Source organism: Sinohyriopsis cumingii, chromosome 6 (assembly GCF_028554795.1).
Source record: "Sinohyriopsis cumingii isolate HCF-2022 chromosome 6, ASM2855479v2, whole genome shotgun sequence".
NCBI classification, from domain to species: domain Eukaryota; kingdom Metazoa; phylum Mollusca; class Bivalvia; order Unionida; family Unionidae; genus Sinohyriopsis; species Sinohyriopsis cumingii.
Genome location: NC_142966.1, coordinates 32,019,005 through 32,045,420, shown reverse-complemented (window position 1 = coordinate 32,045,420; position 26,416 = coordinate 32,019,005). Strand labels below are relative to the sequence as shown.

The window sequence follows — 26,416 nt, the reverse complement described above, 5'->3', positions numbered from 1 at the left end:
TAAATGTACTTCACAGACTTATTAAGCTCTAGGTGTACTTTACAGACTTATTAAGGTCTAGGTCTACTTTACAGACTTATTAAGGTCTGAATGTACTTCACAGACTTATTAAGGTCTAAATGTACTTCACAGACTTATTAAGCTCTAGGTGTACTTTACAGACTTATTAAGGTCTAAGTGTACTTTACAGACTTATTAAGCTCTAGGTGTACTTCACAGACTTATTAAGGTCTAAGTGTACTTTACAGACTTATTACGGTCTAGGTGTACTTTACAGACTTATTAAGGTCTAAATGTACTTTACAGACTTATTAAGGTCTAGGTGCACTTTACAGACTTATTAAGGTCTAAGTGTACTTTACAGACTTATTACGGTCTAAGTGTACTTTACAGACTTATTAAGGTCTAAATGTACTTCACAGACTTATTAAGCTCTAGGTGTACTTTACAGACTTATTAAGGTCTAGGTGTACTTTACAGACTTATTACGGTCTAAGTGTACTTTACAGACTTATTAAGGTCTAAGTGTACTTTACAGACTTATTACGGTCTAAGTGTACTTTACAGACTTATTAAGGTCTAAATGTACTTCACAGACTTATTAAGCTCTAGGTGTACTTTACAGACTTTTTAAGGTCTAAGTGTACTTTACAGACTTATTAAGCTCTAGGTGTACTTTACAGACTTATTAAGGTCTAAATGTACTTCACAGACTTATTAAGGTCTAGGTGTACTTTACAGACTTAATAAGGTCTAAGTGTACTTTACAGACTTATTAAGGTCTAAATGTACTTCACAGACTTATTAAGGTCTAAATGTACTTTACAGACTTATTAAGGTCTAAATGTGCTTCACAGACTTATTAAGCTCTAGGTGTACTTTACAGACTTATTAATGTCTTAAGTGTACTTTACAAGCACACCTTTGGGACGTCCACAAAAGGGATCTACTTGCACAGGTGATCAGACAGCAGACTGTTTAACCTGGCACAACTGAAGGCAAAGAGCAAAATGTGTGAAGCAACCATCAGGGACATGCTTTTGGCAGACAATGCTGCTGTAGCCACTCACACTGAAGCTGAGCTATAGCGCCTGATGGACCGTTTTGCTAAAGCATGCGATGAGTTTGGGCTGACCATCAGCCTAAAGAAAACAAATCTGGTGGCTCAGGATGTGGATCCCCCAAGCAACATCATCATCAACTACGAACTTGAGGTAGTCAGTCAGTTCACTTGCCTTGGCTCTACCATCAACAACAACGCTTGCTAGCTGATGAAAAGCGATTGCAGAGGAAGAAGCAGCAGCTCCAACCAACACTAGACTCAGCCTTCAAGTGCAGCAAGAACTGCCACTCCTGTATTGGGCTACATAGCCACAGCAGATGCTGCACAACCATCAACCAGGACATCTCTTATGGGTGCACTTCCATCATCTCTCGAGACTAACGGATGCCAACCAACCAACCAACTTTACAAACTTATTATAGTCTGAGTGTACTTTACAAACATATTAAGGTCTAAGCGTACTTCACAAACATATTAAGGTCTAAGCGTACTTCACAAACATATTAAGGTCTAAGCGTACTTTACATACTTATTAAGGTATAAGTGTACTTTACAGTCTTATTAAGGTCTGTGTACTTTACAAACTTTTTAAGGTCTAGGTGTAATTTACAAACTTTTTAGTTGAATATAATGTTTGCCTTTGCTGCATCAGCTCAGATTACACTTCTGACACTTTTAAATTTCCCTGTCAAAAATAGCAGAACATGATACTTTGTTGAGCTTACTGAAAATTGATCTAAAAGTTTGATTTCCTTCCTCCAGTCTTGTTAGGGTTTGCAGGTCATCGTCAGTCAGTGATTTGACGTATTACAGAAGAATCAACTTTAAAATGATTTTGTTTTTTGCTGGCACTTTTAACACATCATTAGCTGTATGATGCTGAGGAATAGGAGTTAAGTGCCTTTGTTAAGGACACACTAAGGCAGCTGGCTATGGCCGGCCTGTGTTTGGGTCAAACCCATGGGTTATGGGACTAGTGTTCTACCAACTGAATTAAGTTTCCCAATTTTAATATTGAAATAAAACAATTATGCGTACTATATTGAACAAATCAAAAATATGTAACATTTACAGACTTGTACCTAATTATGATCCAGGCAAGAATAATATGAATTAACAATACAAGAATGATTTTGTGTTTGTCTCATTTTCATTCTCATGTTTCGTTCTTTGCTCATAGAGAAATTTATTCTAATTTATACAATTAACCTATTCCTTCGAAAACATTTTCTTTGAATGGTGGACACCAAATCAAATGTAAACTTCGTAGTCTAGATGTGATGCTAAATAGTGGCACTACCCTATCTTCATTTATGCACATTTCTGCATCACAGCATAAAATATTAGAGACCCATTGGGGTTTTTTTGCAATTAAGGGAGATAACTGCATTCTGCAAATGACAGTTACTTTATTTCACTACATCATTTCTCTGGAAGGCTGATGATATACAAGTTTACTAATTGTCTTAGTTTATTTTAATCATGTACTGGAATTTTTTTGGGAATTTCAGTTACAGGAGTAAGATATTGTGGACATTTTTATACTTTTTCATGACTAGAATTATCACAGTAGTCATTTAAACAAGAATAGAAACGTTCTCTTTTTGAGACTGTTCCATTTAAATATACATGTTTTCCTGGGTAGGAGCTTTTAATAAAAATGTGTTGGGTACTCTGGTTATTCACAGAGTTCGCTTGAAGATGATAACAAATTCTACATTGCTTTAGAAAGTTAAATGCATAATACATAGGTGATGTAATAAACCATTCAAGTTTAGGACATCATACTGTAACAAGATTTATGGAGTAAAATTTATGATCAGTCCCAGTGGAAAATTTAAACTGTGTGTTATATGTAGTTTTGTAAATGTTTTTTGATTTCATTTTGATGCTTGGATTATGCAATTTGTGACAAGAAATTAAATTAGCCACATATCCAGTTTAGTAAAGAAAATAAATGTACATGTTTAATAATGTTTATTGTAACTGTGATGTGTGATGTTGTTATTGGATAATTAATTTAATTATTTGTCTGTTAGTTTAAACAATTTTTTTTATTCCATCACATGTTATTTTAATGTAACCTTGTTTACTGGACTTGATCTTATCCAAAATTGAGTTCAGTTCTCTTTAACCTGATTGACTTTTTAAAAAAAAATGTTTAAGTAAATACTAAAAATAGCTTCATTATTCTCTATTGTGTATGAGCAAATTAACCAAATTATTATTCAGGTAAGCATGTTGATTTGGGTCAGGGTTTTGTAGATTCCAACGGGAATTTAATAGATTATTATGTTTTAAGTAAACAAGGCTCATTAAATCATGCTAGAAAGTTTTTTTCCATTAGGTAATGATTGTTTTTAGAAAATGCTAATTTGTGACCAGAGGTCAAACAGAGAACTGTATTATCTTGTGACTGTCAGAATACTACCAGTTGGGCTTTAAATGCTTGAACACGTTAAATTGTATTAAGTTGTGACCAGTTTGGGCTGAATTTTCTTTTCTTCAAATTATTGAATTCAGGTGATTATTTTCACTGGAAATACAAAAGTGCTGATTCTTGGATAAAGACATCTACTGGAATTTATACTGAATTCAAAACCTGGAATAATATTTATGTGATTCAACAAGAGGCTGTTGACACATCAGCACTTTGCTGACTATAACAGACATCATCTCCTTCAAATTTTGATCTCATCAGGATTTGAACTCAGTCTCATTCAAGACTTTTTATTACTTGGACTTATGTGTTTGATTCTCAGATCATATTTGGATTTAATTTGTAATACCATAGGTTCTTTTTTCTCCTTTTTTTCTCACTTTGTATTCTTGGGAAATAAACTATTTATTAAATTTTACGAAGCTTGTTGTCTTCACTCTTTTTGGTTACTTATTTTAAGAGCATAGACTCGTAAAAATATATTGATTGTAGTTTTTATGCTTGGAATATGCTCATTGTTGACTTAGATTACAATTTTACCTCTTTTGGGGTTTGGCAGGTTTGAAGCACTTACAAAGGTACTTTATAGGGTATTTTGACTTTAATTTCTTTATACTGAAGCAGCTAATAAAGGCAGCCATTTTGCCCTGGTATGCATGTCATGATTTTCATGCTGAGAATGTCTCAGAATTTTACAAGGGTTAGAATTCCATACAGGGTTCCCACACTAATAGGAAATTTGTGAAAAGCATGGATAAAGAATCAGTTTCCACTCCAACAGGAAAAGCCCCTTCATTTTGCAAATATTTATCAAAGTTGGTGGGGTTGGAGGGGACTCTGCACATTTTAAGCTGCCACTTGATAACAGAAAAACATGTAATTGAGTTGTACTTGAACTATTCATGAGTTATATGTATTGAGTTCTTGCTAGAATATTGCGAGGTTGGGGAACTTTCGAGTCAGTAGAGGTGCAATTTGCTATATGTATCATTTGGGTGCTTTCCTTAAACATATTGGTACATGCTTTGCTTTTCAGTTTCATTCTTGTCTCACTGGTTTTCTTGGCCATTGAAAAAACACCTTAAGTATTGTTAAAATAACTTTTCCCTTTTCATTTTAGTATATGATGTGATTTGGGTTTTTTAGTATACAGCTTGGCCACATTTTAGAGACTGCTCACTATGCTTGGTCATTTTCTTGTATTATCTATAATGCCAAACTTTATTTTGCTTATTTTAATAACTGTTCAAGTTTGTATATACTTTTGACTAGTTCAGGTTCATTTCTTAAGAAAATTGGGGCAGCCATTTCAATCAGCTGTCTGCTTTAGGTAGCATGTTGTTTTCCTAATACAACATATAAATAAATTTCAGTCAAAGTAACTGAAAATAGCATAGAGGTTTACATACATGTGCTCCATTCTGGTTGATGCAAATGCACACAACATACCTTATTCTTGTCACACACTCATTAGTACTTGATAACAAGAGTGGAACCAATGTCATTCCAAGCACTCAGGCAATCAGATTGGTCAGGTTATCCTTTTGTCAGCTCCATATTGGTATTTTGTATGAAAACCAGTCTATCATCACAGTGTGCCAATAGGTTGGTTGCGGGATGTCATCTCAATAAGTTTTTGAAAGAAAATAATAAATTTTATGTTCCCCATTTCCCCTTTTGGTTTTTAAAGTTAACAATTGTGATTAATCTTTGCTTATTATTTGATCGTTTACACTGGAACACATAGTTAAATATTATTCTTGATAGTAGCCTTAGTCACCACTTCCAGTCACACCTTGCTTTGTGCAGAATTTTACTATCAAATTTTAATAAATACCCACTGCTGGGGCAAGTGTTAGTTCAGAATCCCACACTCTAGGTGTATTTGACTTCCAGTCACACCTTGCTTTGTGCAGAATTTTACTATCAAATTTTAATAAATACCCACTGCTGGGGCAAGTGTTAGTTCAGAATCCCACACTCTAGGTGTATTTGACTTCCAGTCACACCTTGCTTTGTGCAGAATTTTACTATCAAATTTTAATAAATACCCACTGCTGGGGCAAGTGTTAGTTCAGAATCCCACACTCTAGGTGTATTTGACTTCCAGTCACACCTTGCTTTGTGCAGAATTTTACTATCAAATTTTGATAAATACCCACTGCTGGGGCAAGTGTTAGTTCAGAATCCCACACTCTAGGTGTATTTGACTTCCAGTCACACCTTGCTTTGTGCAGAATTTTACTATCAAATTTTAATAAATACCCACTGCTGAGGCAAGTGTTAGTTCAGAATCCCACACTCGAGGTGTATTTGACAACAACTGCATTAAGGATACAATCCTTAGTCAGATTACATTGAAATTTCTTTCCTTTTACAAATACACATATTTGTGAAGGGCTTTTTCTTTAAATTTAAAACAATTTTTTTTATTTAAAAAAAAAATCTTTATATTAACATTCACAGTTAAGCAGAATGAAGTTCACATTATTATTGTGTAAATTTAAATGAACTGCACACAAACTTATTTGAATTTAAATAGTCATACTTGTTTCTGGCTATACATCCCGTCATTTAATATAATTGTCTTGTTTAGATGTTACGGGGGAATATCCAAAAAAAGAAACAGCTATTGATTTTTTTAAAAATGCATGTTTTCAAAACCACAATGTTCTTGATTTAGTTTATTATGGGTCATAACTGAACCTTACAAATCTATTTCATCTTGGAAAGTCCTGGGGAAAAAAATGGAAATACAAGGTGCCCATACTTTTTAAATTTATTTTTTCCAAAGTAATGGAACCCTGTGATAATAATTTAACTTTCCTTTTCAAGGATTTTACACTCTTTTCCCCTTTTTTCTTTGTTTCTATGCCTCTGTGTTGCTTAAACTTATTTGACAGTTAATAGCAAGGATTATTTCGATATGCCATTAAATCACATATATGCATGCATATATATGTGCATGCATACATATATAGATTTATACATCAGCCCTGGGTGGTCTAAAGAGCTTGCCTTTACTAATGACTGCAATTTCATCCCCTGTTCATCTAGGTTCGAGTCTCAGGTACAGCCATTGTGTGTATGAAACACATTACACAGCACCATAACAAAGATATCTGGTTAGCTGATGTCCTTGGTATACACCATCATTTACCTGAAAGATTTGATTAATACAGAATTTAAAGCAAGACATACCGTCAGTTGAAGCGAAAACTCCAGCATGGCATCTTAAAATTCCCACAGTGCATCACTTTGGTTGTAATGGATGATACTGGGTGAGAAATGGATTTAAACCCAAAACAACATACAAACACATGAACACACACATTCACACTTACTTAACTGCTTACTTACTTTTCCAGCATAACCATGAAGAGATGCTTCTTATCCAGCTTGACCACTCTGAGAGTAATATGGAAAATGGATGTCCTGTGTTTGCCCCAGCCATGGGAGTCGAGGCACTCCATCAATATGCTAAACAGATTAAAGAAGACATAGCAAAGACAGGTAGGCCTGAATGCTGTATTTAAAAATATTTTCAGATTTATTCTTGGGATCTCAATAAATATTTAAAATTTGTACCTGTTTGCAACTGTTATTTTAAAGAATTTAACAACTTTTTTTCTTCTTTTCCTTATGGTTTGTAAAAGAGGTAGCATTTTCAGGCTTTGAAAGTTTGGAAAAATTGAGCAGATTACACTGAGGTCTTTAAAAGTCTTTGAAAATTGAAATAAACCCCAAAAATTTAATTTCTTTCATTAATCACAAATAAAATTGGCCAAGGTTATTAGATTCGGATGTATAGTCTGACTATACCAACCCGTTTGTTATTATTTAAAAAAAAAACCCACCAATTTCAATAATGGAAACCTTTCATGTGATACAAAATTGCAAGAAACTTAGTCAATTCATTCATTGTTTTATAATTTCTAAACTCACTGTGAGTAGAGTGGCCCTAACACCATCATCATCTACATGTTTCATGCTTAACAGAAGTTTTCAATATAATAGAGACGGACATGCTCGAGATCTATTTCCAGTTCCTGGACAAGTCCGTTTTCAACAAAGGGGTGTGTGCACGACTACAGATGTACTTACATATGTCGTCTGCTTCTGATATTTACAATGTTGAATCAAGCAAAGAAAAAGAATGACAACAACAAATTTGACTGTCACATGGATTTAACAAGCAGTTTAATTTCTGTGTTCATGTGTGCACAGGGATATATTTCCAAACTCTAAACATTATGGTAATTTATGGAATTATCTGGCAGTTACCGAATAGATCATTATATTGTCTGATGGAAATAAAGTATACCATAGTGTGCGCAATATCGCACCATGTTAGTATGGAAATTCTGTTAAGCATGAAAGGTGCAGGGGATGCCAGTATTATTGCCATTCTGGTCACAGTCAGGGTATACATTATAAACCAGTGATTCAACTGACTTTTTTCTGTGCACTTTTTATCACATTAAACGTTTTCGTTATTGAAATCAGTAGGGGGTAAAAACAAATGGGGATGTGTAGTCAGACTATAGCTATAGTTGAGTTTTCCTGGTTTCTTTCTTTTGATGACCTGTTCACGTTCATTGCCACCGCAATAACAAAGGAGCATTTGTTTGGCCATCCAAAGTTGGCCTTGGCAATGATTTCAGTAACACATGCACTCTTCATCAAAGCAAGCCGGCTACACCTTTCATCAAAGGATGTCAGCACCATAATTATTTTCAGCACACTTTTTGTTTTCTAATTTCATGGTGTTTGTTTTTCGTAATCATATCATTATGTATATTTTTAGGTGTTATCTAATGTTGTAAAGTGCTTAGAGCTTCTAAAGATTAGGTGCTTTACAAAATCCTCATTATTATTATTATTATCGCAAATAAAATAGCCTAAGGTCTTTAGATTCGGATGAAGTCGGTTTTCCTGGCTTCTTTCTTTTGATGAATCATTCAGTGTTTGATTTGATGAGTCCATCAGCTTTGGCCAGTCAAAATGTTCATTACACTAATTCATGATTATTGTTTTTAACAAGACTTCAGCCAGTTGAATTTTGGTTACATTGAACAAGTGCTCACTATGTAGAAAGTGCGCGAAAGTAACACATGTTCGAGGATTCAAAATATGTTCATTTGATTTACATCTTCAGTTTTGTTTCACCTCGTGTTCAAAAGCGCTAGGTCTTTGCTCTTTCAGTGATATCTGGCTTGAACAAGAGAGATACAAGAATGGCTGAAAAAGGATAAAACATCTAAACAAAATGTGTTTTGTACATTGTCAGATAATGAAAAGGTACAAGCAAAACTCCATAGGGTCCTCAGAATTTTATGTCTGAGGCAGGAAGAGAAGTAGAGTCCTGGTGTGATTCAGTGTTGACTCAGTATGGAAAATTGGTGGATGAAGTTATCCAATTGAACAATCATCCCTTGAAATGCTTCAGTAGAACAGATGACAGCCTTGATAAAGTGTTTTATTCCATCCTTTCCAACAGAAAGGAATATGTTGAACTTTGAGAACCTCAGCGGAGAAAGCCTCAGAGCACAAAGGCTAATCATTGACACAATGAGAAAAGCATATGTACCTTTGGAAGTCATCATTAGCAATGAAATGATGACATATGCCGCCACTGCTCCGGTGGCCTAGTGGTTAGAGCGTCTGCCTTGGATGCGGGTTTTTGTGGGTTCGTTCCCCAGCCAAACTAATTGCTGTTAGGCAATTGTACTTACAGTTGCCTTGCTTGGCTCTCAGCATTAAGAGGTTAGTGTTAGGACTGGTCGGCCTGGTGTTAGGATAATGTGACTGGGTGGGACATCATGCAACATGTCTGCGGCATGATTCCCCAGTGCTAGACATCATTATAAACTGTCACTGCAGACTATGTAGCAATATGACTGAAAAATTGTTAACGCTGCATTAAAAATCCAAATCACACACACATATACCTCTTCTGCAAGACATAAGTACCATGCCTATCTGGATAAGAAGAAAGCAGAGGAGGAGCATAAGGAGAAAATCAGAAAAGAAAAGAAACCAGAATTAGCCTTGGATGAAGTTGAAGAACTTAAAGACATAAAGCTGTGTCTTGAAGCAGACATTGCCAGCCTACATGCTTCTGTTCGGAAGGCAGAAGAAGCAGAGTTAAAAGGACTCATTGTGCTTGTCACAGAGTCAAATGCTCTTAGGAGAAGAGCAGAGGAAAAGATGACAGTGGTGGTTTCTCTTTCCATAATGAATGAAAAGAAAAAACAGCAACTATAATAATGCATTTAAGGCAGTGCTGATGTCTGTTTAGAGAATAATTTATTTTGTATTAAATCTGATGCATAAGTTACATATTTCTGAAATAACAATGAATGTTAACCTGTCTTCCAGATTATTATAAAGCAAATATAGGAAATTAATTATTGTTTGAATTTCATCATTAAACAGTATTGTAGTATTTTGCATTCGTTGTTTGCTGACATAACCTGTATACAAAATGTTAGTGAAAATAGGTCTTGGAAAATCAATGTTTGTGGTCTTTGAAAGTTTGGGAAAAGTCTTTGAATTTAGATTCCTTGCAGAATTCTGTGCCAGTAGATTTTAATTACCTGAATAAATTTTCAGGATACCCCAAGTTCAAGACATGCTGTATTTCTAGCCCTGGCTCAGAAGTACAGGCTGATACCACTGATCTTTACACCAGCGACACTTGCAAATTACTTCCCTTGATCACCAAAACCATTTGCCAGGGTTTTGAAACATAAGCAAAGAGCTATGACACTGAATGTTCAAAATGTTTGTTTATAGGCACCATAAGTGACTGTTAAAGGTATATTTTCATGTTCTATACATTCAGGGCATGATTTTAAATTTGAATACAAGTTTTGATTGTTTTTGCTTTCTTATACAGTGAGTACTGATATTAAACTGTTGTAACTGTGTATGTTTTGTTGGACAGGTGACAGACATTGACTTATCTGCTTCATGTTATTCCCTTGGCCATGTCTAGAAAGTAACACAATGTTTAACAATATTTGGAATGAAGGAGAACATCAAAATTAAAGTCTTTTCTTTTAATCATGATGTATTTGTCTACTGTCATTACCTGTGTTTAATAAAAGCAAGTAAACTCTGCTCTTTTCCCCACCCCTTTCAATTTCAGAATGGCCACTAGTTAAATTTAATATGTCTGGTAAGCATTATTAATGCTGTCTTGTTAAAACAGAATTGAAATGTCAACAATTTTCAGTGCAATCCAGTTAAAACTACATCAGCAGCATTCCACATACACATGCAGTCCCAGTATGCCAGTTGATATACAATTTATACTCGTCACTTTTTTCTCTAGGTTCACACCCTGATGCTCAAACCTTACGTCATATGAGAGATGTATGGGAATTGTGTGTAGCTTTATGGGGGAAACTTACAGAGTTCATGGATATGGGTAAGTAATTGTGTTGGGAATTGGTTAGAATTGTATGAGTGATCATAGATTATTAAGGACCAAGTGAATTAATAAGCCACCTGCTTGTGTAACTTTGGTTTTTTTTCCCCTTGTATCACTTGGTTGATGGAAACTTTAAGTGGTTTTAACTTATTAGGAAATATCATTTCCATCATTTATTCAGTACCTTTATAGCTGCATCTGTGCAGGATGTACTTGTGTGGATTTAGTTTTTGATATATTGTAATAATGGTGTTTAGAAGCACAATTTGACATTTTTCTTTGGTCAGAAATTGAATTGGACACAAATTTCATTGAAAAGATACACTTTCAAGCAGATCATTTTGTATGAATTGTTGGAACTATTATTTTAATTTTCTTTATGGCTTCTCCCATATGGAACAAGTTTGAATTTTGACCATAAATTTAATGAAATTATATGAGGATAATTTTGGAATCTTTCTGCATCAAAATAATGCCCCATTTTGAATTGTGTATATGATTTCCTTTCATGAAAGAAAAAAGGTGGGCTTACTTGCAAAATATAATCACAAACTAGTATTGTACCTATGCAATCCTAACACTTAAATAAAAAAAAACATAAGAGCATCAGCAATGCCGTTTTTTGTTATACATGCCAATGATTGTTGAGAGGTATCATTGTTTTCTTTCTGGGCAGGCAAGCAGCCATCCATTTGAGGATTCTGGTTAACATAATTCAATGCAACTTTATATGTGCTCCCCTAACCTAAGGAATAATTCTGATGATTTAGGGGTCATACATACATACATCCATCCGCCAGCCCATCTGTCAGTCCATCTGTCTGATACAATATTTTTGTTACTGAAAAATTTAGCTGCAAGATCCATAACAACAAGTAACTAGAACAGCCACCACCCTTGTTCCCATAGACGTGATTGGCACTGAGTAAAAACGGGTTAGAATGATGACTTTGAATGATCGGTGGATAGCTTCCAGGGCAGAACTGAACTGGCAAGCTGGTCCATATGTACATTTTGGAAGCAGATTGGTATTGTCCTTTTCTTGCAGATGTAGAGGAGGACAGCTATTTGTACCACCAGGCTCGACAAGAGGCAGTATCCAACTGGTTGGCAGATACTGCAGTTGATATCATCAAGAGGGAAATACAGACAGTCAAATATGAGGTTTGTCATCAATAATGTATTTAAGGAAGCATTCAAGTTCAACAACAAACATTTTGAACCTGGTATGCCAGTGCTTTATATGAGAACCTGATATGCCCATGCTTTGTGTAAGAGTCTGTTATGCCCATGCATTGTGTGAGTCTGATATGCCCATGCATTGTGTGTGAGTCTGTTATGCCCATGCATTGTGTGAGAGTCTGTTATGCCCATGCATCATGTGAGAGCCTGATATGCCCATGCATTGTGTGAGAGCCTGATATGCCCATGCATCCTGTGAGAGTCTGATATACCCATGCATTGTGTGAGTCTGTTATGCCCATGCATTGTATGAGAGTCTGATATGCCCATGCATTATGTAAGAGTCTGTTATGCCCATGCATTGTGTGAGTCTGATATGCCCATGCATCCTGTGAGAGTCTGATATGCCCATGCATCGTGTGAGTCTGATATGCCCATGCATTGTGTGAGAGCCTGTTATGCCCATGCATCGTGTGAGAGCCTGATATGCCCATGCATTTTGTGAGAGCCTGATATGCCCATGCATTGTGTGAGAGTTTGATATGCCCATGCATTGTGTGATATCCTGATATGCCCATGCATTGTGTGAGAGCCTGTTATGCCCATGCATCGTGTGAGAGCCTTATGTGCCCATGCATCATGTGAGAGTCTGATATGCCCATGCATTGTGTGAGAGTCTGATATGCCCATGCATCCTGTGAGAGCCTGACATGCCCATGCATTGTGTGATATCCTGATATGCCGATGCATTGTGTGAGAGCCTGATATACCCATATTTTATATGAGATCCTGATATACCCATGTTTTGTGTGAGAGCCTGATATACCCATATTTTGTGTGAGAGCCTGATATGCCCTTGCATTGTGTGAGAGCCTGATATGCCCATGCATTGTGTGAGATCCTGATATGCCCATGTTTTGCGTGAGAGCCTGATATGCCCATGCTTTGTGTGAGATCCTGATATACCCATGCTTTGTGAGAGTGTGATATGCCTATGCTTTGTGTGAGAGCCTGATATGCCCATGCATCGTGTGAGAGTCTGATATGCCCATGCATTGTGTGAGAGCCTGATATACCCATATTTTGTGTGAGAGTCTGATATCCCCATGCATTTTGTGAGAGCCTGATATGCCCATGCTTTGTGTGAGATCCTGATATACCCATGCTTTGTGTGAGTCTGATATGCCTATGCTTTGTGTGAGAGCTTGATATACCCATGCATGTCAGAGCCCGATGTGCCAGTGTATTGTGAGAACCTGATGTGAACAAGCATTATGGGAGAATCTGATATGGCCGTGCACTATATGAGAACCTGACGTGCCCATGCCTTATGTGAAAGCCGTATTTATCCATGCATTATATCAGAGCCCAGAGCTTCTGTTACACTGATAAATGCCGGGTTTTGTTAAAAAAAAAGGGAACATCAGTATTTGTGTACCAACAAACAGTAAAATGTGTTTTAAGTCTTGAAAGTTAAATGTCTCAACATCAAAGTCTGTCAGAAGCTGATCTATTCTTTTCATGCAACTGTAATCTCATATCTCTGCCAACTTTGATGAGTGACTGATAACAGCAACACAGCACCAGAAGAAGAGTCGGCTTGTCTCTTTGATGGATTCAGATGGCATAGTGGTGTCTTCCTGGTTCATTAAAATGAACAACTTACATTAGGGCTGGAGTTCCCATGTATCAAATTACTGAAACATAATATTGGATTGCTGCTGCAGCTTAGCAATTCTGGGAGCCTGGCAAGCAGTTTCATCATGCATAGTTGCTGTCAAAACAATGCCTGAAACCTTCAAGGAAATAAGCTGACACTCCTCCCGGCGCTGTTGTGTGTGACTAATTGCTGGTGATCAGAGCAATAAAAACTAATGTACCCATATTTCTGCTTCATCGATGTTAATCCCAACTTTTATTTCTTTTTGTTCAAATCAAATTAATAGCCACGTTTGTTTGCCAAAGGACAGGCTTGGTGTAGATTTGGCTTCACTCAGACCAAGCCACTAAAATGAAACACCATAACTACTTACTTTATAAATAAACTCTGAACCAAAGTTCTTAATTGCATGTGAATTAAGCTGGTGACTAACTGTGATGATAGTGGAATGGGATTACATAGTCGAAGTTCACTCTGACCTTTCCCACCCCCATTTTAGACATTTTGACATTATGTTGGATATAGGGTCAGAGCCATTGGCTATCGACAAGTTGGAATTTGCTGCTTCCTGGAGAAAGCCACGAAGCACAGAGCACTTGTGAGTGATGGTGTTGGTGGTATCAGATGAGTACCATGTTGACATGTGCTTTGCTTGATGAATATGGTTTTCTCCAGGTTGCTGTGACAGCGTCAGGTGACTGGTCATTGTTCTTAGAATAAATAAGTATGCTTTATTTCTTTCTATAAGCATTATGCAATTTTTGTTTAATATTTTAACATTTTTTGTAGAATTGCATTGGAAAGGGGTTTATTGTTGATATAACGTGACTATTCAACCACTGATATCATGGACATAATGGTTGCGAGATTTTTTTAGTCATGTGACTTGCAATGTAAATGGAGAGTACCAGATCATACTTCATCAGCTCTTTAGTTTTGTCTTGTCTGTCAGCAACTTAAAGACAGCAAATATTATAATTGCAATTTCTGAGAGAAAAATCATCTGTCTATTGATTTCATGCTGGTATAGCTCAATGTAAGGGTGTTTAAATTTGCTAGGTCGACTAGTAAGCAACTCTCTGTTGCCACCATACCATGGCAACTAATTCCAACATTTGTCAATAAAATGTCCAAATATCTAAAATGAGGTGGGAAGTATCAGAGAAACTCTGATCAGGGATTACACTACAGATTAGGGATTACACTACTGTTGTGTTGTTTATTTGTGACATCTGTTATCAAGGCTGTTCATGTCAAGGCATTACATTATTTGTGACATCTGTTATCAAGGCTGTTGATGTCAAGGCATTACACTACTGTTATGGTGTTTATTTGTGACATCTGTTATCAAGGCTGTTCATGTCAAGGCATTACATTATTTGTGACATCTGTTATCAAGGCTGTTGATGTCAAGGCATTACACTACTGTTGTGAAGTTTATTTGTGACATCTGTTATCAAGGCTGTTCATGTCAAGGCATTATACTACTGTTGTGGTGTTTATTTGTGACATCTGTTATCAAGGCTGTTCATGTCAAGGCATTATACTACTGTTGTGGTGTTTATTTGTGACATCTGTTATCAATTCTGTTCATGTCAAGGCATTACATTATTTGTGACATCTGTTATCAAGGCTGTTGATGTCAAGGCATTACACTACTGTTATGGTGTTTATTTGTGACATCTGTTATCAAGGCTGTTCATGTCAAGGCATTACATTATTTGTGACATCTGTTATCAAGGCTGTTGATGTCAAGGCATTACACTACTGTTGTGAAGTTTATTTGTGACATCTGTTATCAAGGCTGTTCATGTCAAGGCATTATACTACTGTTGTGGTGTTTATTTGTGACATCTGTTATCAAGGCTGTTCATGTCAAGGCATTATACTACTGTTGTGGTGTTTATTTGTGACATCTGTTATCAATTCTGTTCATGTCAAGGCATTACATTATTTGTGACATCTGTTATCAAGGCTGTTGATGTCAAGGCATTACACTACTGTTATGATGTATATTTGTGACATCTGTTATCACGGCTGTTGATGTCAAGGCATTACACTACTGTTGTGGTATTTATTTGTGACATCTGTTATCACGGCTGTTAATGTCAAGGCATTACACTACTGTTGTGATGTTTATTTGTGACATCTGTTATCAAGGCTGTTGATGTCAAGGCATTACATTACTGTTGTGGTGTTTATTTGTGACATCTGTTATCAATTCTGTTCATGTCAAGGCATTACACTACTGTTGTGGTGTTTATTTGTGACATCTGTTATCAATTCTGTTCATGTCAAGGCATTACACTACTGTTGTGGTGTTTATTTGTGACATCTGCTACCAAGGCTGTTAATGTCAAGGCATGCATTTCATTTTCTTTCTGAAACATATTGTTTACAACACAATTTTCCCTGATTCATGCAAAAAGATAAACTATGTTTAGATGATATTGGCTGATTAGCATTTGTACTGGTAAAATTTGGCCTTGACTTATAGCAAACAAATCTTTCTATTTTTGAAAAACAATAATACTAGAATGTATCCACATTTGCAAGCAAAAAGTGGTCATGTAATACATAATCTTTTTGCTTGTGCACATGTAGTCTCTGTTTTTTATCAAATCCCATTGTTTGTGAGTTATCAAGGGAGACATATACATGTGTTTCCTATGGCAGCTACTGTACTCCAATCATTTGTAGAAAAGTCAGAGTGTTTTCTGATTGCTAGATGATGTGTAGCCTCCCATTGCAGTGTGTCATGTTTGATAGGCACTTTTATATCTGCCATTATACATAAAACAAAGTCCTTTACTTAATTGTGTTAATACTGAATCAGGTTTAAATGATTTCGTTGCTAAATGTATGTGAGGGCTACACATAGGAACCCCAATTTTACAATTCCAAAAAGAAAGAACAAGATTCAACTTAAAAATCAATGAAGTGTTCACAATTATTTTGGGAATAATCATTTGAACTTGAAGATATCAATCCCAAAATTATGAATTTATTATCCGCATAGCTGTTAAAACTTAACCAACTGGAAGATTATGAGTAACAACTTTTTGCTTTTCTTGATAAATGGTTACAAATATAGTTTTGCTCTCTATTGCTTGTGCAGTTAGACCTAACATTTTCAGCATTGCTGACAGCAGCTGACGGCTTTTATAGTAAGTGTCTTGAAACGGCATACTTAACCAGATTTCTTGACCTTCTGCCCTTGCATTCACAGTAGGCAGGTGTCAGCCAGGTGAGCAGCATCTGGCACACTTGGACCTCTAGTATAACATACATAACATTCAGGTGATCAGCCTCTGGCACACTTGGACCTCTAGTATAACATACATAACAGTTTTTTTCTTCTCCAGGACCAGGGTTATTTGAAAGCCATCTTGAGTTCCCTCACAGGGAGACAGATTGCCAATGCGTGTGCTCTGGCACAAAAGGCTGGTGACCACAGACTAGCTCTTCTGTTGGCTGAAGCCATCGGTAGCTTTGAAACTCGCCAAATGTTGGACCAGCAGATTGAGGAGTGGCAAGAACTTAATGTAAGTCAATACTAAAACCAGGCCATATCCCAAAATCTAATTAGTTTTAATCCTAAAACTGTCTTGATATGCAGTGCATGGATGCAAAGGAACCTTATTAGAGGTCATGTCAGATTGACCCCAGCACTAACAAGGATCTCCACCTATCAAAATCCCTGTTTCATTCAGCACTCTAGTTTGTTCCCATGTATTTCCTTTGTCATTTTCTTTTGGCAAATTGAGAGAACATCTGGACATAACCTGTAATGCAACTGTTTCTTCTCTTTACATTGTTGGTCGTCAGCATAGTTTTAGGATCTATAATCTGATTTATCCATACCAAAAATTTGTTTATAGAACAGGCAGGTTATAAGAACGGTTTTTGCATCCCAGAAGTAGTTTTAGGATAACAGTGAACCTTGACATAAATTTTTAATGTATTCTGAAATTTAAATTTGTATGTGCTTGGTGAAGAGTGTGAAAATTCTCTAGATTGTTTGAACTACACAAAAAACTTGTTAGAATTACTAAACCTTTCATTACCTTTACTATGGGGGCCCCGAGTGGTCTAAAGTGCTCTCCATTACGGATCACTTTTGGTTAAGATTTTTTATTTGCTTATTTTTCTTAAATCTCTTGTTGGATTTCATTCATATTTTGGAAGAATCTGTATAAGATATTACATTACATTCTACAACATGCTCGCTCAGTTTAGTTTTCTTTGTCACCCATTTTACAGTATTGCTCTGATTATGGGCCTGTTATACAGACCCTGTCCTTGTTATTGTCCACTCTCTGATGAATGTGCACCAGAAATTTCAGTAAAGATAACCTAGTCAGAATTACATATGACACACTGCCTTTCTGCTGTGCCGATGATGAAGACAAACAACTATTTTATCTTTATTCAGCTAAACTTATTTATTGTACGTTTGTTGAAGCATACTCTCAGGGCTTTTTTTATAAACAGTTTTCGTATAAAAGCTAATTTTTAAAATGCAGTCTCCATAATGAAAATGCCAGTTTCCTGCTTGTGTGAAAATCCTAGAGAAAAAATAGAGCACATAGAGCTCACAAGCTTGCTTTCATTCTTTGGTCTTGCATACAATATCCAAAAGTCCAAACAATATAATAAATAAACATTAGCCTTGTCTATTATTATATATTAATGAGAATGCTTACTTTAATAATATTCCAATTTTGACAGGCAAATCCATTTGTCAGGCTTGTGAGGAGTAAGATATATTCCCTGCTGGCAGGCAAACTGGTGCTACAGACCCGAGAGGGTCCAATTAACACTTGTGAGGGACTAGACTGGAAGAGAGCTCTGGCTCTTCATTTATGGTGAGTGTAATTGGTGGTCAGGAACTTAAGAGTATTGCAGTTACTGTGACATCAGTTTTGAATGCTTGGAAAGCCCATGCTTGAACAAGACTGGTATTCATAACAGTGAATTATAGTGTGGACTGTTTATATTAAGTTAAATAGACAAGATCAAAACAGTCTCATTATAAGTTATGATAAAGCATCCGACAATTTGCAAGTTACCAATAAACACAACACCCTCCATTGTGTCTTAGTTCTCGTTACATGCAAAGTGTGTACCTATATGTTATGCTAGCATTAAACATGTTGACCAGTAAAATCTGTTCTAAATCTTCATTCCTGTAAGACCACCACATTTTGTTAAGATATGCGAGCAACATATATTGGCAGAAATTTGTTTCTGATATAATTATATTCATGATTCTAGAGCAAGCTGCAGGACATATTTTCCAACAAGTTTGAATTTGAAAATTTAGATGTTGATTATAATGGGCTAGAAGTGGATTTTAAACATATTTATGCATGAAAATATGTCGTGTTGAAACATAAAAATTACTATATGCAAATTGATTTTTGTATGCCCACCATAACGAGGAGTGATTATGTCATGATATTGTCATTACGTTTGTCTGTTGGTTATCAATTTCATTTCTGCACAATAACTCAAGTTGTCCACAGTCTGCAGTTACCAAACTTTACAAATCGCTTTCACTTGGGCTAAGAAAGAAACCAATTGATTTTGGAATCAAAAGCTTGAAGATGAAGGTCACTGACTGAAAGAAGAAAAGTGGTTTAATTTGAGTTCTCCATCATCTACAATTACCAAACTTTTTGGATGACTTGCTTGGTAAGGAAGAATCCTGTTGACTTCAGGATCTTAAGGTCAAGGTCATTGTTACTGAAAGAATAAAAATAGGCTTCCAGGCAGTAACATTAGTTTGACATAATAAACTGGCACCAAACTTTGTGGACGGCTTTCACTTTTGGGTATTGAAGAAACGTATTCATTTTGAGATCATTGGCCAAGATGTCACTTAGACTACAAGAAGAACAATGGTTTCTGCACAAAAACATTATTGCTACATCACAGGCCTGGATGGCATACACCTGGCATAAGGGAGAAGCCAATCAATTTGAAAGTCAAGGTCACTGAAAGAAGGAAAGTAGTTTCTGCAGAAAAATGTTAATTCTCTACAAACAGGACTTGTAACATTGGTCAGTTGTATAACATGCCATTCACAGTACTTGTATTTTATCAATTGGCCATTGTTTATCTGAACTATCACATTACATCTAAGAAATGGGTATGTAGTGGGGGGCGTGTTTTATAACTGATCTGGTCATAGACCAAAAGAGCTTATGAGTTTGTTGTCCATCATCCAACCGCTAGCACAAGTTTGTTATCCTCCAACCAGTTCGAGGATTACCCTTAACCTTTACACCCACATGCTTCCCATGGTCTGATTGGTCCTAAATCTTTACACACACATGCTTCCCATGGTCTGATTGGTCCTAAATGAAAATAGTGCTGCTAAAATATTCAAAATGGGCACCACAGCAGCAGTCTTGAAAATCATTTTGGTGCCACTCCTCCTGAATGGAAAGTCATATTGAAATTAGATTTTCACCAGAAGACTTCTTATGTTAAGTTAGTTATAAATGAAGATGGTACTGAACTGATGTCCAACATGGCCACCACAGTGGCCATCTTGAAAATCTTATAAAACTACTCCTGAATGGATGGTCATATCAACCCTTAGGTTTTTACTAAAAGACTTCTTATGATGTCTGGTTATCTTGAAAATCTTTTTTGAAAAGTGATATTGCCATGGTGACCATCTTCAAACGTTTATCACTTCTCCTGAATGAATCAGCAAAGGGTTGTCTCTGAAAAACTTCCTATGAAGTCTAGTTGGTCATGAATGAAGATGGCAAATGATGCCTATCAGACTTCCAAGATGCTGGTCATATCATTCTTATGGTGTCTAGTTGGCCCTCAATGGAAATTGTGCCACTGATGTTTAATATGGCAAACATGGCAGCCATCTTAAAATCTTTTTGTTACTTCTCAGAAACAGAATGTCATATCAACATATGATGTGTTGTTCATATTAAATGATAGCTTGTTGGTCTGACATTCACAGCAGCTGATTTGAAAATTATTTTATTCCTGAAGAATGTAAGAGATGGTTTCAACACTTAGCAGTTAAATGATATTAGCTTCAGTTTCAGCCAGTAAAGCATTACTTTTTTAGAGGGACTCTTCTCTCTCAAGGATTCACCATTTAAATCCACCTCCAAGATCTCATTGGGCCTTTATCTGATCTTTAGATGGTACATTCTGTACACTGTGAATTTGGTGACATTTTTATTTGTGCTGTCAAAATATTAATTGCTACCACAGTAAAACCTGTTACGAGAGACTGCCCCTTCTGCCAACAAAAAACGGTCTTTCAAGACAGGTGGTCTCATGTAGCAGGTTTGTACAAAAAGACCAGTTTCCAGTGTCCCGTTTCAGAACAATTTAAGTTAAAATAACCACAATCACTGTACGAATATTCTTTATTAATAGTTCTTGCTAAAATTTTGTATGCATTCACCTGAAAACAAAATTATATAGCAGTAAAGATATACTTGTATCATTAAACATGAAACCACATTTATATATGAAGATCACATGCACATGTATTAGGATTTGAAATCATTTCTGATTTACTTCTTTTCCTTTATAACACTGTAAAAAAATTGTTCCAAAGTTAGAACCGCTATTTTGCGAGAGGTCTGCTCTTTTTTCACTTGTTTCAGTTACAATAATTATTTTTTCCAGTTTTAAAGTTTGTCTCTTTTTAGTTGGAGGTTCTTTCCATTCTTTCCTAAGTACTAGGTGTTAACATTATTAGTTCTCAGTTATCGACTGTAAAGGCGGTTTTGACTGCGCTTTGGGAAAATAGGAAAAAATTACACGTGCATTGCTTATCTAACAATTAATGAAATAAAACGAAACAGTTATCTCAGCGTAAGTCAACGGCTTAATTCCAAGAAGACATACAGGAATTAACACTATAAACAAAGTGTGTAACCCGGTTGCACCAATTTGAGTAGATGACAGCTTGGTGATTGAGATGTGAATTACTGTAACATCAGGGGATAAAAGCAACAAACGTCACAAGCCTTTAACGCTACCGATCAAATTTCACAAACGATTCTCTCTTGCTGGTTTAATTGACAATGACCTTATTCACCCCCACAGGCAACATGGACTAACTCTAAAGAGAAACAATATATGTGACCACTACCTTAACTTTGGCACTACATTATCAATTTGCAGCCTGTACATTAGCCTGGTTTACAGATTGTAGCATCCGTCAGCGGTAGCCAGAATACTTTATTTTTTTCTTTTTATTCTTTTTATATTTATTTTTTATCAGAACAGTCTTTTCTAATCAAGCGGGTGTTGTTACAAATGATTACATAAAGATCATTGGTGTTTGTCTCTGTTCTCGCGATACAGTCATTCATAGAGCTGGATACTGGGTCCAACTTGTTACATATCGGCAGTAACTATGATAAGGCCGGCAACCAGGCTAAGTGCTGGAATAACCTACATATACTTTAGTCTGGTTTACAATAGAAAATATAAAACATTATAATTATACCTTCAAAATTTAAGATACATTGTTACAAGGATTAAATAAAGGTCGGTAGTGTTTATCTCCATTTTGCAATGTGGTTGTTCATAGTAGTGTCGACATGCATATTCTTCGTGGTTGCTGGTCATGCCCTTATGTTAATAAAATCAGTTGGTGCATTACAATTGTGGTCGGAAACGACAGGTGGTCGCTCATAGCAGAGGTCACTCAAAACAAGTTTTACTGTAGAAATTGACTTTTTTTCATATTGATTTATTTTAACTTGCAAAGGAAAATAAATTTGCAAAATCATATACCTGTATAATTTTTTAATTAAATTATTGAAATTTAGAAACTTGAAATAATTTTACATTTGGAAGAAGTTAGTTGTAAATAAAGTATGTTAACAGCATAATGAGTCAGAAGACTGAAGATTGCCATTTTAAATAAAAACATGAACTCAGAACATTCTTTTTCAACTTGGAGATACAAATATTGAAAAATCAACAATTTTGACAATATAACTATTTTTCAACAATTTATGTATTGCATGGAGATAGAAGTTAACATGGATACAAGACATTAATATATACATACAATCCTCTTGGGCATTTCGGCGCACCAAAGGTTTCTGTCCCCAATATTGAAGCAGAACACATACAGAATTAGACCGATTGATGAAAATAAAATACTGTAATGTTTACCATTTGAAAAGAGATAATTGTCACCAGAATATTCTGTTCAGAATAATATTAATTTTGGACACACCGGATACCACCTGTGTGTTTTTGTGACTCGCAAAATGTCAGCCTATTCTGTGTATAGTTTTAAAAAGATGTAATGTTTATTAATCTGGCTATGGAAATGAAATACATTACTTTGGACTGTTTATGTCAGCATTTCGGTTGAGTAATAAGGTCAGGTTTATAGCTGGTTTTACAAATTCACTGTAACAATGCCAATAAATGCAAGAGATATTAAACAAACTAAACTGATCATGTAAAAAAAATTAGAAAATGTTCAGCATTTTATATAAAAAATAAGCTGAAGAGAACCAACAATGAATAGGATGTAAGGTGTTTACAACTTAGTTTATGGGGAAAAAAATTACTATAGAATTTAAGAACAGACTTTATGCCAGGGAATTTCTTGATAATCCCATTCTTGCGGCAAGTTGACATGTTGTATAGCAGACAATAAAACTACGTGTGGGACAACTTCTTGCAGAATTGGAAACTTGGATTAAAATGCAGTATTGTTTTAAGGCATATATTTCCATCTTTTATATAATGTATTTATTTTATAATTCTAAAATAAAGCTTGCCTCTAGCTTCTCGTGGGTCGGTGATTCTTCCCAGGGTTCTTCCTCCACCTTTAATACTGGCCACCATGCATAGCCTATCGTGTGCTGAAAAATGGCGTTAAACCCAACAACAACAACAAAGATTCTAAAAGATACATAGTAGATAGAATTTTCTGGGTTACAAGTTCGGTAGGTCATGGAGTGGGTCTTCATGATTACATTTAGAAATCACATTTTCATATGCAATTAGGGTAGAAACATGGAATTTTTTTTGTACACTTTATGAATATCACTTCCTTAAAAAAATGATCATTCTTTCTTGATACAAATTGGATATTCAACCTTAAACAACACATGATTCAATGTTTACGGGAATGTTGTATCGTTATGCAGAATTATGCACAGAATTGGCCAACATGATGGTGTGTGTGTATGTATGTGTGTGTGTATGTATATATATATATATATATATATATATATATATATATATATATATATATATATATATATATATATGTATGTATAAATAAACACCTATAATTAATGCATTGGTGTTTTTCCAGGTACCACTGCAGAGCTAATTCTACTATACTTGAAGCTCTAGAAGAATATGACCGCTCATTTTCTGGTGATGAACCCTACTCACAAGCACCCGTACCTCCATATGTGGAAACAGATGAGGATTCACTAATTGACATAAGACACAATGCTGTCTTTGATACTTGTTACCATCTATTGAAGCTCTACTGTAGACGTTCACACCAGCTGGAAATAACATTGAACCCAGTAACATCTACCATCAATCAAACAGACTATAGACTTAGGTATGCATTAGAAATTTATCATCATTTTAATATCAGTAATACATCTTGCCATTGCATTGCTTACCTTTCTGTGATGGAGGGTACCATCATCCACATAAGAAAATTTCATCTTCCCATTAGATAAAAAAATTCAAGAAAATTCAGAACTAGTAAGAATACAAACCCAGTCTGTACCCCAGATCATAGGCACATTTGCAGTGTCTATCCTCTTTCTGGAAAACATTTGGATTTGCTTGAATTCATAAACACTCTCAGAAACTTTACCTGTTCACATGTCCAAGACACGTTCTTGTATTATTAGAGTGATTACACCATCTTTCCATTATATAATTATCCATCGGATAAATTCAGTTGTGAGCTCTGAGGTAATTTGTCCTATTTTTCAGCAGTGCACATTTATTGGGTAGGTTATTTGCATGCAAAATATATTATTAATTCACTTATTTTGGGATGTGTCCAGAATTCTTTAGTAGGTATCGTCTTCCCATTCATATCTGGAATATTTTGTTACCTGTTCTTATATGGAGATTTGGAATGCATTCTTGTTTCATGGTATATTGATGGTTACTAGTCAGTATCATCAGCATACATGTCAACCATTACGCTTTTGGTTAATCATTACGCTTTTTTTCACCTAATTAAGTCTTACACTTTTCCAGAACATTAAAAAAAAACCAATAAAAGTTGTTAGTAATTTATATTATCATCTCTGTAATTCCACTCATCATAAAATATTGAGAATATTTTAAACAGAAAGACTGCTGCATAACAATAGCATAAGAGCTATTAAATTTGTCTATCTTAGAGCTACATGTACTTTACGAGTTTTCTATTTATAGCAACTGTATGACCCGTTTTCAAGAAAACAGATGGGTTTCTTTAATTTGAAAGTTTTCCTTGTACATTCATAATATTAATATTGAATTTAGGTAGCAGACCAATTGGTACTTATAAAGAAATTGGTCTGGTAGAGGTTGACTTGTGAGTGAAAAGTCTGAGAGCAAATGGGTCTTATTAAACTTCAAAACATGTCCAATCAGAAAAAGGACAATTCAATACTACGTTGGAAATTTGTCAAGAACAATATGGGAGTGATGCAGTACAACAGTTGGATTGAGGACAGAATCTGTAGGCTTCACGATCATTTGGCAAAAGTTATAGACATGTAGACTAGTTAAAGTGAGTGTTAAATATAAATAATTTTTCAGTTTGTTTTGTGTTTGTATTCTGGTTCTAATCCATGTGGATTTTGCCCATTTTTACAAAGTATTTTGACCTGCAGATCCAGGTTAGTAGTAGTTGTTGTTGTTGTTGTTGTGGGGTTTAACGCCATTTTTCAGCACACGATAGGCTATACATGGCGGCCAGTATTAATGGTTGAGGAAGAACCCAGAAAACCCCGGAAAGAACCACCGACCCACGAGAAGCTACTGGCAAGCTTTCTCACATGCCCACATTGGCTGAATCTTAGACTCGAACTGCCGCAGACAGAGGTGAGATGGCAGTTATCCGTAACAAAGAGCGCTTTAGACCACTCGGCCACTCGGGGCCCCCAGGTTAGTAGTAAAAACTAAATGAAATTTTCATACAGTATACTGTATTTATGGTATATAATATATTAGCTATGATGTCGTAACCTCTACCAAGTAATGATGTTAGTAATAGCCCAGATTATACTATTTTGCCACTTACATTAGCAAAAGTTATGCTAATCCGTCTTTCGGGGTGTGCATGTATGGACGTGGTATTTGGTGGTCTCACAGCACTCATTGCTGCCCATTATCATAAGTATTGATGGATAAAGTACTGCTTGTGTTACATTGTGTTGGAGATCTGGTGCCATTCATTATCATTATCAATATTCTTGTTCGCTTCTTGTTTCAGAAATGTTTCATTTTGTAAGTCACCTTGAGAGACCTTGTTTAAACATGATGCCAGAAACAGGCATTTAATCTTTATAGGCCTAATAGACAATATTTCTACTAAATGCTCCAGACTTTTCTTTCCACTATATAATATGATACATG

At 35.6% G+C, this 26,416-nt stretch overlaps 1 protein-coding gene across 4 annotated transcripts in view; it reads left to right on the top strand.

The window, feature by feature from the left end:
• LOC149796582 (nuclear pore complex protein Nup98-Nup96-like) overlaps positions 1-26,416 on the top strand; it is a 142,300-nt gene that overhangs the window by 89,067 nt on the left and 26,817 nt on the right. For all 4 annotated transcript variants that reach the window (XM_089961300.1, XM_089961298.1, XM_089961299.1 and 1 more), the window contains exons 28-33: positions 6,872-7,016; positions 10,843-10,938; positions 11,990-12,105; positions 17,149-17,328; positions 18,515-18,651; positions 24,129-24,389. In XM_089961300.1, the coding sequence (XP_089817426.1) occupies positions 6,872-7,016; positions 10,843-10,938; positions 11,990-12,105; positions 17,149-17,328; positions 18,515-18,651; positions 24,129-24,389 (935 nt within the window). The remainder of the gene's footprint in view (positions 1-6,871; positions 7,017-10,842; positions 10,939-11,989; positions 12,106-17,148; positions 17,329-18,514; positions 18,652-24,128; positions 24,390-26,416) is intronic.